Source organism: Prionailurus bengalensis, chromosome F2, assembly GCF_016509475.1.
Source record: "Prionailurus bengalensis isolate Pbe53 chromosome F2, Fcat_Pben_1.1_paternal_pri, whole genome shotgun sequence".
Classification (NCBI taxonomy): domain Eukaryota; kingdom Metazoa; phylum Chordata; class Mammalia; order Carnivora; family Felidae; genus Prionailurus; species Prionailurus bengalensis.
In genome coordinates this window covers 66,467,385-66,480,619 of record NC_057353.1, presented here as the reverse complement: position 1 = coordinate 66,480,619, position 13,235 = coordinate 66,467,385, and the positions used below count along the sequence as shown (strand labels likewise).

At 43.8% G+C, this 13,235-nt stretch overlaps 1 protein-coding gene across 2 annotated transcripts in view; it reads left to right on the top strand.

Annotated features, from left to right (window-relative positions):
• Positions 1 to 10,263: 10,263 nt before the first annotated feature.
• Positions 10,264 to 13,235, top strand: part of DERL1 (derlin 1) — a 28,402-nt gene continuing 25,430 nt past the window's right edge. The window contains exon 1 of one of the 2 annotated variants that reach the window (XM_043601683.1): positions 10,264 to 10,642. In XM_043601683.1, the coding sequence (XP_043457618.1) occupies positions 10,490 to 10,642 (153 nt within the window). In that variant the 5' untranslated portion in view covers positions 10,264 to 10,489. The remainder of the gene's footprint in view (positions 10,643 to 13,235) is intronic. The other variant, XM_043601684.1, reaches the window with a different exon arrangement.

Below are 13,235 nucleotides of genomic sequence, written 5' to 3'. Positions count from 1 at the left end.
ATTTTAAATTTTTTAAAAATTTAAAAATTTTAATTTTTTTTAGGGGTGCCTGGGTGCCTCAGTTGGTTAAGCGTCCGACTTCAGCTCAGGTCATGATCTCACAGTTTGCGAATTCGAGCCCCGCGTTGGACTCTTTGCTGACAGCTCAGAGCCTGGAGCCTGCTTCGGTTTCTATGTCTCCCTTTCTCTCTCTCTCTGCCCCTCCCCGACTCTGGCGCGCGCGCGCGTGCGCGCGCGCGCTCTCTCTCTCGCTCTCTCTCTCTCAAGAATAAATAAACATAAAACAAAAGCAAAAACAGCGCAAGACTGGGGAGGGGCAGAGAGAGAGGGAGACACCGAATCTGAAGCAGGCTCCAGGCTCTGAGCTGTCAGCAAAGAGTCCAACGCGGGGCTAGAACTCACAAACTGTGAGATCATGACCTGAGCTGAAACCGAGTTGCACGCTTAACGAACTGAGCCACCCAGTCACCCCTCCCCTCATTTTTAAGAAAGTTAGGCAAGAGCCTTGGAAGTGCCCAAGTAAGCGAGGACCCCTGTAGCCTAAATCTGACTAGGCAGTCTCTGGGAGTGATAGTAATAAAGATGCTCACATCCTTTCATGTCAGAATCCCCCTCCTGGAAATCTGTTCAGTAGAATTATTATTATTTTTTTAAAGATTTATTTATTTTTGAGAGAGAGAGTGCGCTCAAGTGGGGAAGGGGCAGAGACTCGGGGGACAGAAGATCTGAAGCGGACTCTGCACTAACAGCAGTGAGCCCGATGTGGGGCTCAAACTCATGAACTGTGAGATCATGACCTGAGCTGAAGTTGGATGCTTGACCGACCGACCGAGCCACCCAGGCGCCCCTGTCCAGTAGAATTATTGAGAGGCAATGTGGTGGAGTGGTTAAGAGCAGAAGAGGGGTGCCTGGCTGGCTCAGTCAGTGGAGCATGTGACTCTTGATCTCAGGGTTGTGAGTCCAAGCCCTAAGTTGGGTGCAGAGATTACTTAAAAATAAAATACTTAAAAAAAAAAAAAAGACCAGAATAGAATGCAACGTCCTTTCCATAACCTACAATGTCCTGCCTGATTCTAAGTACCCCTCCTTCCTTGCTCTCTCTGACCACCCCCCGCCCCCGACTTTCTCCACTCAGCCACGTTGGGCTTGGTGCTGTGAGGCCTCCCTGCCAGGCACGCTTCCACTCAGGGCCTTTGCCAGCCCTGCTGCCTGAATGGTTTTCCCCAGCTGTCCGCATTGCTTGCTCTTTCACCTCCTTAAGATCTTTACTCAAGCGTCCCTTGAGATCACAGTGAGGCCTTCCCTGACCAACCCAAATCTCCTTTGCTTTATTTTGGCTCCAGGCACGTGTCAAGGGTTCATCTACTGTGCATCTAACTTCTGCCCCTTTCGATAGTCTTCCTGCCTCCTCTAGAATGTAAGCTCTAAGAGGCCACGGATATTCGTCAGTTTGGTTCACTGCTGCATCCACAGCACCAGGAAGAGTACCTGGTACCTCACAAGTTGCTGCGGTCTGATTGTGTCTCCCCAAATTCTCCCCAGAATGTCAAAATCCTAACGCCTAATGTGATGGTATCAGGAGGTGGGGCCTTGGGGAGGCTCTGCCCTAATGAATGGAGTTAATGCCCTTATAAGAGAGACCTGAAAGACCACTCTTCTCCCTTCTACCGTGTGAGGATAGAAATGCAAGATGGAAGGGGACCCTCACCAGAGCCTGACCGTGCCGGTGCCCTGATCTTGCACTTCTAGTCTCCAGACCTGCGAGAAATAAATTTCTGTTGTTTATAAACCACCCAGACTATGGTACTTTGTTGGATGACTGAATTAGAGAGTACCACCTTTGGCTCTAGACAGACCTGGGTTTGAGCCTTACCTTTGCACTTACTAGCAAGTGGCAAGTGACTTAACTTTTCTGAGGCTGTTTCTTCAATTATAAATAAAAATAAAAGTACCTCATAGGGTTGAAGTGTTCTTGTGAAGACTTATTAAGACCATGCCCACAAAGTTTCAATTTATTAATATTCAACACGTATTATTAGTAAAAAGAAGCTAGCTATCCATATACAAAAATGTATACACATGAAGATGTTCAAGCTGTATTAGGTATTGCAAAACAGGCATCCGAAATAGGAAAATGGTCAAAGGATTATGCTATATTGCTAGTAGAATATTATTTAGTCAACAGAATGATAATTATGAAAACTTTGTAGAAACAGGGAAAGCCTCTTTTTTCTTTTTAAATTGTATTTTATTTTTAAGTAATCTCTATACTCAACGTGAGGCTCAAACTCATGACCCTGAGATCAAGAGTCATATGCTCTACTGATCGAGCCAGCCTGGCAACCCAGGAAAGACTCTTTTTGTGAAAAGGTAAATGAAGGGGTGCCTGGGTGGCTCGGTCAGTTAAGCGTCTGACTTCGGCTCAGGTCACGATCTCGCGGTCTATGAGTTCAAGCCCCGCGTCGGGCTCTGTGCTGACTTCTCAGAGCCTGGAGCCTGTTTCAGATTCTGTGTCTCCCTCTTTCTCTGCCCCTCCCCTGTTCATGCTCTGTCTCTCTCTGTCTCAAAAATAAAATAAAAACGTTAAAAAAATTAAAAAAAAGTAAATGAAAAGAACAGTATGATATGGGAAAAAAAAACAAACTAGAAGATAGTAAATTTTTATATCTCCCCCCTTCTTTTATTTTTTTAAAGCTTATTTATTTATTTTGAGAGAGAGTGGGGGAGGGGAAGAAAGAGGGAGAAAGAATCCCAAGATAGCTCCAATGGTCCACACAGAGTGCAACGTGGGGCTTGAACTCAGAAACTGTGAGGTCATGACATGAGCTGATATCAAGAGTCCCATGCTTAACTGACTGAGCCACCCAGGCGCCTCTCTCTCTCTTTTTTTCAATAAGCATCCTCCCTCCCCTACATCCTGTTCTACTTACTCTATTCTTTCCTAGTAAAACAACCTACCCTTAAAATTTTTAGTTGCAAAACTCACAGTCTTAGTTACATTTTGGTTAACAGCTGCATGATACTGTGGTACAATGGGAAACATCTATTTGTTTTTTGTCCCTGTTCCTGGCACAGAACTTCATTTCCTGAGTGCTAGGATGCAAGGAGCACCTTTTGTTATCCATAATCATTTTCTATCAGACCTGAGTTTATGCTATTGTGGTGACTCTAGGAGGATGGGGGCCTGGTTGCAGAACCTACCTGTGGTTGGATGGAACTTTCAGCCACACCCCTCTGACCTTCCAGGGAGGAGGAAGGGGCTGGGAATTTAGTTCATCACCAATGGCTAATGATTTAATCAATCCGGCCTAGGTAATGGAACATCCATAAAAACCCAAGACCAAAGGATTCCGAGAGCGTCCAGGTTGGTGAACACATCAAGGTGCTGGGGGGGTGGTGCACTCAGAGAAGGCATGGGGGCTCTGAATACTTTCTCCCTTCCTTGCCCTGTGCATTTCTTCCATTTGGCTTTTCTTGAGTTGTGTCCTTTATAACAAACTGGTAATAAGCTGTTTCCTGATAGTGATGGAAACAGGCCTCAGGTCTTTGCAATAGCTCAGGATTCTGGTTAATATGCCTTTCTCTGGATGTGTCTCCAATTAAAGGCTTTTGGGAGTTTTGCTTGAGTCTTAATTCTAGTGGAATGTCTACACCATGGGTGATGACTTGGATCCAAAGCCAACTGATAAGAATCCTGTATTTAAATATTATTCACATTCTAACACGGACATTAGCTTGAGGAGTTTTTTCTTTGATTTAGAAGGAAGGTATGTCAGATCCTTGCAGGCCTTCCCCAAGGCATATCTTGAATGAGTATCATTTACTATTGTTCTGATTATGAATATAAACTATGACTGATGAATATAAGTTATTAATAGCTGTAATCATTGCTTGGATTACTGTTCTGTGATGATTTTGGCATGTGGAATTGTTACTTAAGAGAAGTCTGATATTAAAAGGATTATTTTATTCCAAATACTTCTTGCATAAACTTTGGTTCAGCCAGCCTGCTTTACTCATCTATACAACATTAATTGCCTCCCATGTGCTGGTCCTTTGTGTTAGTTACTAGAGTAAAACTAGTATCTGTGAGATGCTTTGGAGTTTATAAGGAACTTTTACATTTGTCACAGAGGTAGAGCAGAGCAGTTAAAAGATGGACTCAGGTCAGACAGCCTGGATTGGAATCACCACTTACAGTTATGGGACCTTGGATGAGTTAGATGATAATCTGTTTCTCAGTGTCCATAATAATGATAATGATAATAATAATAATAATTCTGTACCTATCTATGGGGGTTAGTGTGCCCATTAAGGGCATGCATGGAAACTTCAAGCCCAGAGCTTGGTTAACAGCAGGCTGTCAATTCAAACGGACAACAAACAACTTTGCTGTAGTGTCAGGTAATATTGTCATTGTTTTTAGTGACCTGCCCATGGTCACATACAATCAGCAAAGGTCACACAATCAGCAAAAGACAGAGGCAAGCCTGGAATCCAGATTCGTTCCTTATGGTATATAAAAGGCTGACTTTATTTTTATTTATTTATTTTCAATTTTTTTATTTTGAGAGAGAGAGAGAGAGAGAATGAATAAGCAGGGGAGAGGCAGAAAGAGAGGACAGAGGATCCAAAGCAGGCTCTGTGCTGACAGCAGAAAGCCCAACAAGGTGTTTGAACCCACAAACTGTGAGATCATGATCTGAGCTGAAGGTGGGCACTTAACCGAATGAGCCACCCAGGCGCCCCTAAGGCTGACTTTTTAGTACACACACACACACACACACACACACGCGCACACATGCACGCATGCACGTGTGCATCAAAATAACAAATGGGGAATAATCTATCCAGTGTTTAGTAACTGCCTTGTTTCCCAGCCCAGTGTGCCAAAATCTTTAAAATTTCCCAGACTTAGGACTAAAAATATAGGACAGGTTCTGCCAGGCATGACAAAAGAGAAATTATTATTCTTGCCATAGCTTCACCTGCATGATGGGGCTAATGAAACTGCCTACTAGTTAATGTAAGAATTAATTACATCTTTGCAATGTGCTTTGAATTTTTGAAGATGCCACTTATGTGGCAGGCAACCCATTAGGATGGTGTTCCTGCATGACTGTTGTGACAGATGATATTTGAGTCGACAGCCCCCCCCCCCCAACGTCTGTCAGCATTACTCTGAGGCGCAGTGCCAATTTTCAGCGCTATAGGCAATATTGTGCTCTCAATGGCAGTCTCTCCCAAGCGCCCCGCCCCCCCACCGTTTCCTTAACATCCTTTTTTAACAGAAACAATAGGAGATATACATCAATATGGCAGGAAAGACAGAGTTAAGGTCTTTTCTAACTATCTTTCTAAAGTTTTTGGCATTGAACCTGTTCCTTTCTGAACAAACCGCCTTTCTACATATTTTGAAAATTAATTTTAGAATATGTAGTACACATAGTTGGGACAAAACTTAAAAGGATAAAAGAACATGCAATAACATGTCTCCTTCCCACTCCTGTCTCCCATCCTCTGAGTTTCCATTTCCAGAGACAACCACTATTTCAAGCAAATACTGTGTGTGTGTTTGTGTGTGTGCTTTCTGTACAACTGTATAATGGCATAGTGTGAACTTTGTACTGTAACTCTTGTGTCCTTGATGCTATATGTTATTAGCATTCTATTTTATAGTGTACAAAGTTATTTTTTTCTAATGAAGGTTGATAGTATTTGACCATATGGATAAGCCATCGTTTAATCAGTTTCATATTGATACTTATTCAGCTATTTCCAATCTCTTGCTATTTAAAAAAATGTGGCAATGACTCTCCTTGTGCATTTTTAAAAAGTTGGAGTCTATCTAAAGCTTAAATTCCTAGAAATGCATTTGAATATTACCAAATTGCTTGCTGGAGAGGTTGTACCGATATATATTCTTGTCAATAATTCATGAGATCACCTATTTCCCCTACACCTCCACAATTTTTCCTAGAACTTAGCCCAATCATTACCTGCATGTTTTAAATGATGATGAGTGTTGATGGCAGTAACACAGGGACTTCCTTACAAGCCAAGCTATTAAATTCTAGAGCAAGCTATTTGGGAGCATTGGGGGAAGTCCTCTATTGAAGATGGCTAAGAATAAGCCACCTTTGTGTTTTATGCCCAGAATAATTTATCACAATATATAGTGATTTTATAAAGATAAACAGAAAAATCCTGAATGCCCATCTAGTCTGATGGTTCTCAAGGAATGGTTGGCAGATAACTTGGATCAGAATCACATGGTGGGAGGGATAGGGTTTGTTGAAAATCCAGATTTCTATTTCTAAAAGCGATATGCTTTCATTGTAAAACATTTCAAAAAGAGAAGCAAAAGTAGAAGAGTAATAATGCTGATGCTGCTTTAAGTGCTAAACCTGAATTTATCTGATTTAAATCTTCACAATCCTCTGAAAGCAGTTTTGCTGTTACTTTTTCCTCTCACGTTTTATAGGTGAAGAAACTGAAGCACCATGAGGTTGTCATTTTTACAACATGATCGTGCTAATAAGTGGTGTAACCACAACTTAAACTTTAGTATTTCTAAAGCCTGAAGTTGAATTCCAGAGCATGCACTCTGAATTTTATTATTTTTTTTTAATTTTTATTTTTTCAACGTTTATTTATTTTTGGGACAGAGAGAGACAGAGCATGAATGGGGGAAGGGCAGAGAGAGAGGGAGACACAGAATCGGAAACAGGCTCCAGGCTCCGAGCCATCAGCCCAGAGCCTGACGCGGGGCTCGAACTCACAGACCGCGAGATCGTGACCTGGCTGAAGTCGGACGCTTAACCGACTGCGCCACCCAGGCGCCCCTGAATTTTATTTTATTTAATTTATTTTTTTTAAAGAAATAGAAAACTTTTCTTCGATGATAAATATTTTCTGTTTCAAAAATAAATTAATCTAAAAAGGCAACATTTTGGTTGGTAAGACATCGAGACTGTTAACAAATCCGTGAGTCAAATGGATACGTGGAGCAGTTTCCTTCTGTACTTTTGACAGTTAGTTTGATTTCATTTAGATTTTTGACTTCTCCTAGGATTACCGCTTCATAAGTCAAACTCAGGGAAACCAATCCACCTAGTTTAAAATAAAATGACGTTAATTCCCAATTTTTCTAAGAACTTCATTCCTTCTCACATCTTTTCTTTGTCAGCCCCAGGACTGTTAGCCAATGCTCATTGAAAGGAAATTTTTATCATTTATGGCTGGCAGTATCTATCTCTCTTTATTGGGTTATAACAAATCAACCTGGCTACAGTTTTGCATTGGGATTTTTTAAAAGATAATACACACGTACTTTTTCATCCAAATTTAGAAATTACATTTGATCAATTAGAACGAAATCTGTAGACAAAGTTGATACCATAATGCTTTCGTTTGCACTAAACTAGAGCAAGACCCCAGCATCCAGAAAGTTTCTGGTCAGTGATAAAGTAGAGCACTGTACCTTGGAACCAGAGAAAATTGATGTCCCAAGTATACAGCAGACCCAAGGCCCTTCCAAATACTTCCCCATTTGGAATTTTCTCCTCTGGTCTCTCTTCCCAGCTCTGCTCATGAAGGTACTGTCTGTTCCTGACAGTCCCATGTAGACATGATTCCTAGGGAATCTTTTGTTCAGCCGATGGCAATCCTTCTGTGGACTTCTATTACTTGTGTTGGCCCTTCTGTGTTATTTGCCTAGCATTCAGTTCTCTCAAGCTTGTGCACTCTGAATTTTAGAGCACAACCTAGAAATAAATATTGACAAACATTATGTGTTGTTTTGTTCTTGGTAGATTTTGGGGGGGGGCAGCACCTGTACTTAGTTTCATCAGAGAAACCTTCCTTAGCTTTCCACCTAAACTAGATAACACATTTCCTCTTATTGTATCTTGGATATAATGTGTAGTGGGTACAATAAGATAGGGAGATGCAGAGAATGGAGCTCAGGCAATATCTCCAAATATTATGTTATTTATACAATGCTCTAGCTTTTAATTAATTAACTAATTAATTAATTAAATTTTTTAAATGTTTATTTATTTTTGAGAGAGACAGAGACAGAATGCGAGTGGGTTAGGGGCAGAGAGACAGGGAGACACAGAATCCAAAGCAGGCTCCAGGCTCTGAGCTGTCAGCACAGAGCCGGATGCAGGGATTTAACTCGTGAAGTGTGAGATCATGACCTGAGCTGAAGTCAGAAGCTCAACTGACTGAGCCACCCAGGCGCCCCTATTATATTTATTTTTAAATCTTCATTTATTTATTTTGAGTGAGAGAGAGAGAGGAAGAAGTGGATGGGGGAGAAAGGGAGAGAGAGAGAGAATCCCAAGCAGGCTCCGTGCTGTCAGCACAGAGCCCAACTCAGGGGTCAAACTCACAAACCATGAGATCATGACCTGAGCCGAAATCAAGAGTTGGTCGCTTAACTGACTCAGCCACCCAGGGGCCCCTGTAGCTTTTATATCAATATTATTTTATAAGGTTGTACTAATTTATATTCCCACCAGCTTTGTATGAATGAGGGGTTTCTTTATATATTCATTATGCCTGATATCGATTAGGTCTCCAAATGTTGTATACTTTTATCAGTCTGTGGAATACTTAGTGCCTTTTTATTCTGTAAATACGGTTTCTGTTAATGAACATCAGGGATGTTGTGCTGAAAAATCTTCTTTAAAATAGTACATTGTTGTACACACTTCACAGTTTGAAATTTTTTTGGTGTGGATGGAAAATCCCATTCTTGCCTGAAGGATCTGAGCTATATGGGTCATCCTGACACACAATTTTCAATCTAGTTGCAAAACTTTAAATAAGGAGTTTTCAGACCCAACATTCCACGTCTAACCTAAATTTGAGATTTCAAAGGGAAGAGGACCCTGAACTTGCTTCTAAGCTCAGGCCTAGGCTTTTTTTTTTTTTTAACTGGAATTTAACCTAAGCCTATTTTTTTTTAAATATTTATTTTTTGAGAGACCGCTAGCAGGGGAGGGGCAGCGAGAGGGGGACGGAGGATCTGAAGTGGGCTCTGCACAGACAGGCTGACACCAGTGAGCCCAATGTGGGGCTCGAACTTACAAACTGCGAGATCATGACCTGAGTGGAAGTCGGAGGCTCAACGGACTGAGCCACCCAGGTGCCCCTCAGGCCTAGGCTTGATGTTAACACTTTTACACACAGCATTGCTTTGCTTTGAGCCTATCAAAACACTGCTTCATTTAAATTTCACCAAAATTTTACTTCACCTTTCCTCGCAATCCAATAATGACCCTATTCTTTTTTTGCTTGATGAGATGGTCCAGGTTCCTCTGGAGTCCAGTATCCCTTGCTGCAGAAAGTAAATAAAACTAACTCTGGGCTACAGGCTTGTTTCTAGTGGTCTTTACTGGATGGCTTAATCAATCTCCCCCCCCCCCCACTTTTGGCTTAATCAGCCTTAAACTGCAGGACTAACATCTGAAAATAACAGGAACAGTTTTGTCTCCCTTTTTACAGATTAAGAATAAGATGGATTCTCATCTACTTGTAATTAAATCCTGCTTGAGGAATTATATTCATAGTTAAGAATATAACTTTGCTTTCAGTTCCTCTAACATTCCAAGCTAACAGGAGTGGCTGTTTTCTCTGCAAGGAAAACTCCCCAGTTCTTGCCTGGGGGGTGGGGGTGGTTCAGCTCAAAGGACACTTCATCCAAGGTCTCCTTGACCATTCTCATCTAAAGTAGTCATCTTTCCCTACGTTTCCCCGCTCCCACCCCGTCACTCTACTGCATCATCCTATTTTATATTCCTTTTTTTTCCCCACTCTCTGAAATTATCTTTTGCACTTATTAGTAGTTGTCTAACCCCATCAGAATGTAAGCTCTAGGAGAGAAGGTACCACAACAGCTCTGATAGTCGCAGGATCCTCGGTGTCTAGAACCCTACCTAGAACCCTGGCACTTAGCCCTCAACAAACATTTGTCAAATGAAAGAACAGATGAGGGGCTATGTACTTTATTTTCCTCCTTCCTTTTTAAACACCATCCAAGAGCACCCACCTGGATTACAACTCCGGCTTGAACTAGGTAGTAGGCGTTAAGCCTCGCCATTGGCTGGAGTATTTGCCGTTGCCCCTGGCAACCACTGTTTCCCACCAGTTGTGCCTTCGCCCCGCTTGGCCCCGCCCCATACCGTCCTTCCCCCGTACCGCGGAGCCGCGGCCCTGTGGTAAAATCGGTGCTTGCCCTTTAAGCGGCGGGACTTCTGGTCAACGTCTTCCGCGGCCGCCGGAAGGGGAAGTTTCGCCGCCGAACGCTCCCTCGCTCGTCCGAATTCGGTGGCGCCACGTCCGCCGATCTCCGCCTTCTTATCGGCGGCTTGGGCGGCTTCCGCCTCGACACCTTCCACTCGCTGAACGGGCCGTGTCGTGAGGGGCCAGGGACTGGGAGTCGGCGGCTGTGCGCATCCTGGCCACCTAAAAGGTGAAGATGTCGGACATCGGGGACTGGTTCAGAAGCATCCCGGCCATCACTCGCTACTGGTTCGCCGCCACTGTCGCGGTGCCCTTGGTCGGCAAACTCGGTCTCATCAGCCCGGCCTACTTCTTCCTCTGGCCTGAAGCCTTCCTCTATCGCTTCCAGGTACTGACCAGCGCGGAGGGGCGTGGAGACTACAGGTCCCAGGAGGCCCGGCGGTGGCGGAGCGTAGACCGGCATGTCGTGGGCGCGCGGTGCCTGGTGGGATTTGTAGTGCGACGGCTCCAGCGGTTTAGGGCGAGGTCCTGTGGTTCGGGGGCGGGGTGGAGGCAAAAAAGGGGTCTGGAGCTAGGGCACGGATGGTTGGAGAAGTGGCTTTGGCCCATTGGGAAGGGACTGATTTTGCTCTTCTATTAAGATTATGCTCCCTGCCCTCTGCATTCAGAGAAGGAGCCAGTGGGAAGGTAATTCTGTGATCGTTGTTAATCTTTTGGACGCCGGTGATTAGCACCCTGGTTCTACCCGGAGCAGGTGCCCTCTGACCTTCCTCTGCCACTCACGTGGGTGCCATGAGGATGTCAATTTACTCAACATTCAGCCGAGTACTTCTTATGTTAATAGAGGCTTTTTTTTTTCTTTGCGGGAGTGGTTTGTGGTCAGATGCAAAGAGTGGGTTTATCTGCGTTCCACCTAGCCCCAACCTAGTATGTGACATGTAGTAGTAGAATGTATGAAGGGACGAGTAAAGAGGAAATTGTTCCCCAAATAGAAGGCCTTGCTATTTAAGCATGAAGGAAACTTTCCAGGGTATTTCTGGCAAGGGAATATTAGTTTCCCGGAGATTATCTTTATTCACTGGATTCTGTGATTTAGATCTTTACTCAGTGGCAGGTCAGGTACTAAGATTTGGCATTAATTTGAGCACATTAATTGGCATGTGGATAACCTGCCTTGTCTCCCCCCAATTTACTGTTTCTTAGTCTCTGCTGCTTGTTCCTCATCATCCTGACCTTTAAATGTTGTGATGTGCCCCAGGGATCAGTTATAGGCCCTTTTCTCTACCGGTCCCCAGCTATAGGAGATCTCATTTAGCTTCATGGGTTTAAATACTTTCTATAAACTGAGGACTCTCAAATACAAATATACATATTTTCAGTCCAGATCTGTCTCCTGATATCCAACTGTCTGTTTGAAATTACCACTCGGATGACTAATAGGCATCTCAAATTTAACATGTCCCCAACTGGTTACCCTTTTCCTTTGCCCTAGAAGTAAAGAGCAAGTTCATTATTGCAGGAGCTCAAGCTACCAGTTATGGAGTCATCGTCGACTTGTCTTTCTCCCACATCCCATAATCTGCCAGCTACTAGTTTGCTCTACTTTAGACATACGTCCAGAGTAACAGGTCCCTTTTCATTCTCCATTGCAAGCCATTATCATTCCAGCTCAGGTCCTTTCCGTCTTTTCTGTAGACAGCTGGAGTGATCCTTTTGAAATATAAATCAAGCCTGTCTGTCCTCTATCCCGAACCTTCCATGTCTTTTCAAATCAGATGTATAAAATGCAAGTCCTTCCAGTGGCCTGCAAAGCCCCCTACTGCCGCTCTGGCCTTAACTGCTGCTCCTGTCCACCTTGCACCTTAGGCTCCGCAGTGGAATCCTTGCTCTTCCTTCAGCAGCTGACGCCCTCTCCTCAGGTTGCTAGCATGTGTTGTTTCTCTGTTTGAGGACGATAACCTTGATTTACCTCCTTACCTTCTTCAAGTCTCTTCCCGGTGCCACCTTATTGGCAAGGTGTTATGGATTGCCCTACATAAATTAATACCCCTCCTTCACTCCATCTCCTTTATGCTTAATTTTACTTGCTACATATCACCTGTTGGCATTGGTTAGTCAGCTTCCCTTCAGAAAAGAAGGCGCCACGAGAACCAGATCCCTGACTTGTTTAACACCGTCTTTGTTACCTAGAATAGGGCCTGGCACATAGCAGGTGCTTTCATGTTGGTTGAATGCATGGAAATAGTTGGCACTTGCCAGTGCTGGGCACTGAAGCTGCAATAGTGAATAGGACAGAAAGTCCCAGCTCCCATGAAGAAAATAAGAGAGAGGCATATGATCGAGGGTGACTTAAGGCATATAACATTGGATAGAGTGTTCCAGGAAGGCTTCGGAGAAGATGCCTGAACTGAAATCCGAATGCCGAGGCGCCAGCTTTGGGAAGATCCGGCTCTGGGGACAGCCTTCTAAGAACAAGGGTTAGCAAGAGGAAGGCTGGGAGGCAGGCCCCAGAAACGGAAGGAAGACCGGATAGCTGGTTACAAGTCAGCTGTAGGGATGAGGATTGGCAGATGCAGACAGAGATAACCAGGGGTGAGTACGATAAAGCACGGATGGAAAGGTGGGCTGGGCTTGGGTTGTACAGGACTTTGTGCTTTGAACTTTATTTATTTACTAAAGAATTTTTTTTAATGTTTTATCTATTTTTTGGGAGAGAGAGAGCATGTGAATGGGTGAGGGGCAGAGAGAGGAGAGCAAGATCCGAAGCGGGCCCTGTGCTGACAGGCTGACAGCAGCTAGCCCCCTGTGGGGCTTGAACTCACAAACTGTGAGATCATGACCTGAGCCAGAGTCAGACGCTCAACTGACTAAGCCATCCAGGTGCCTCTGAGCTTTATTTTGAAGACACCAGGAAGGCTTTGGAGCATTTTGAACAGAGAACTGGCAAGATTGCTTGACCGCTCTGTGGGACGGACTTAGCA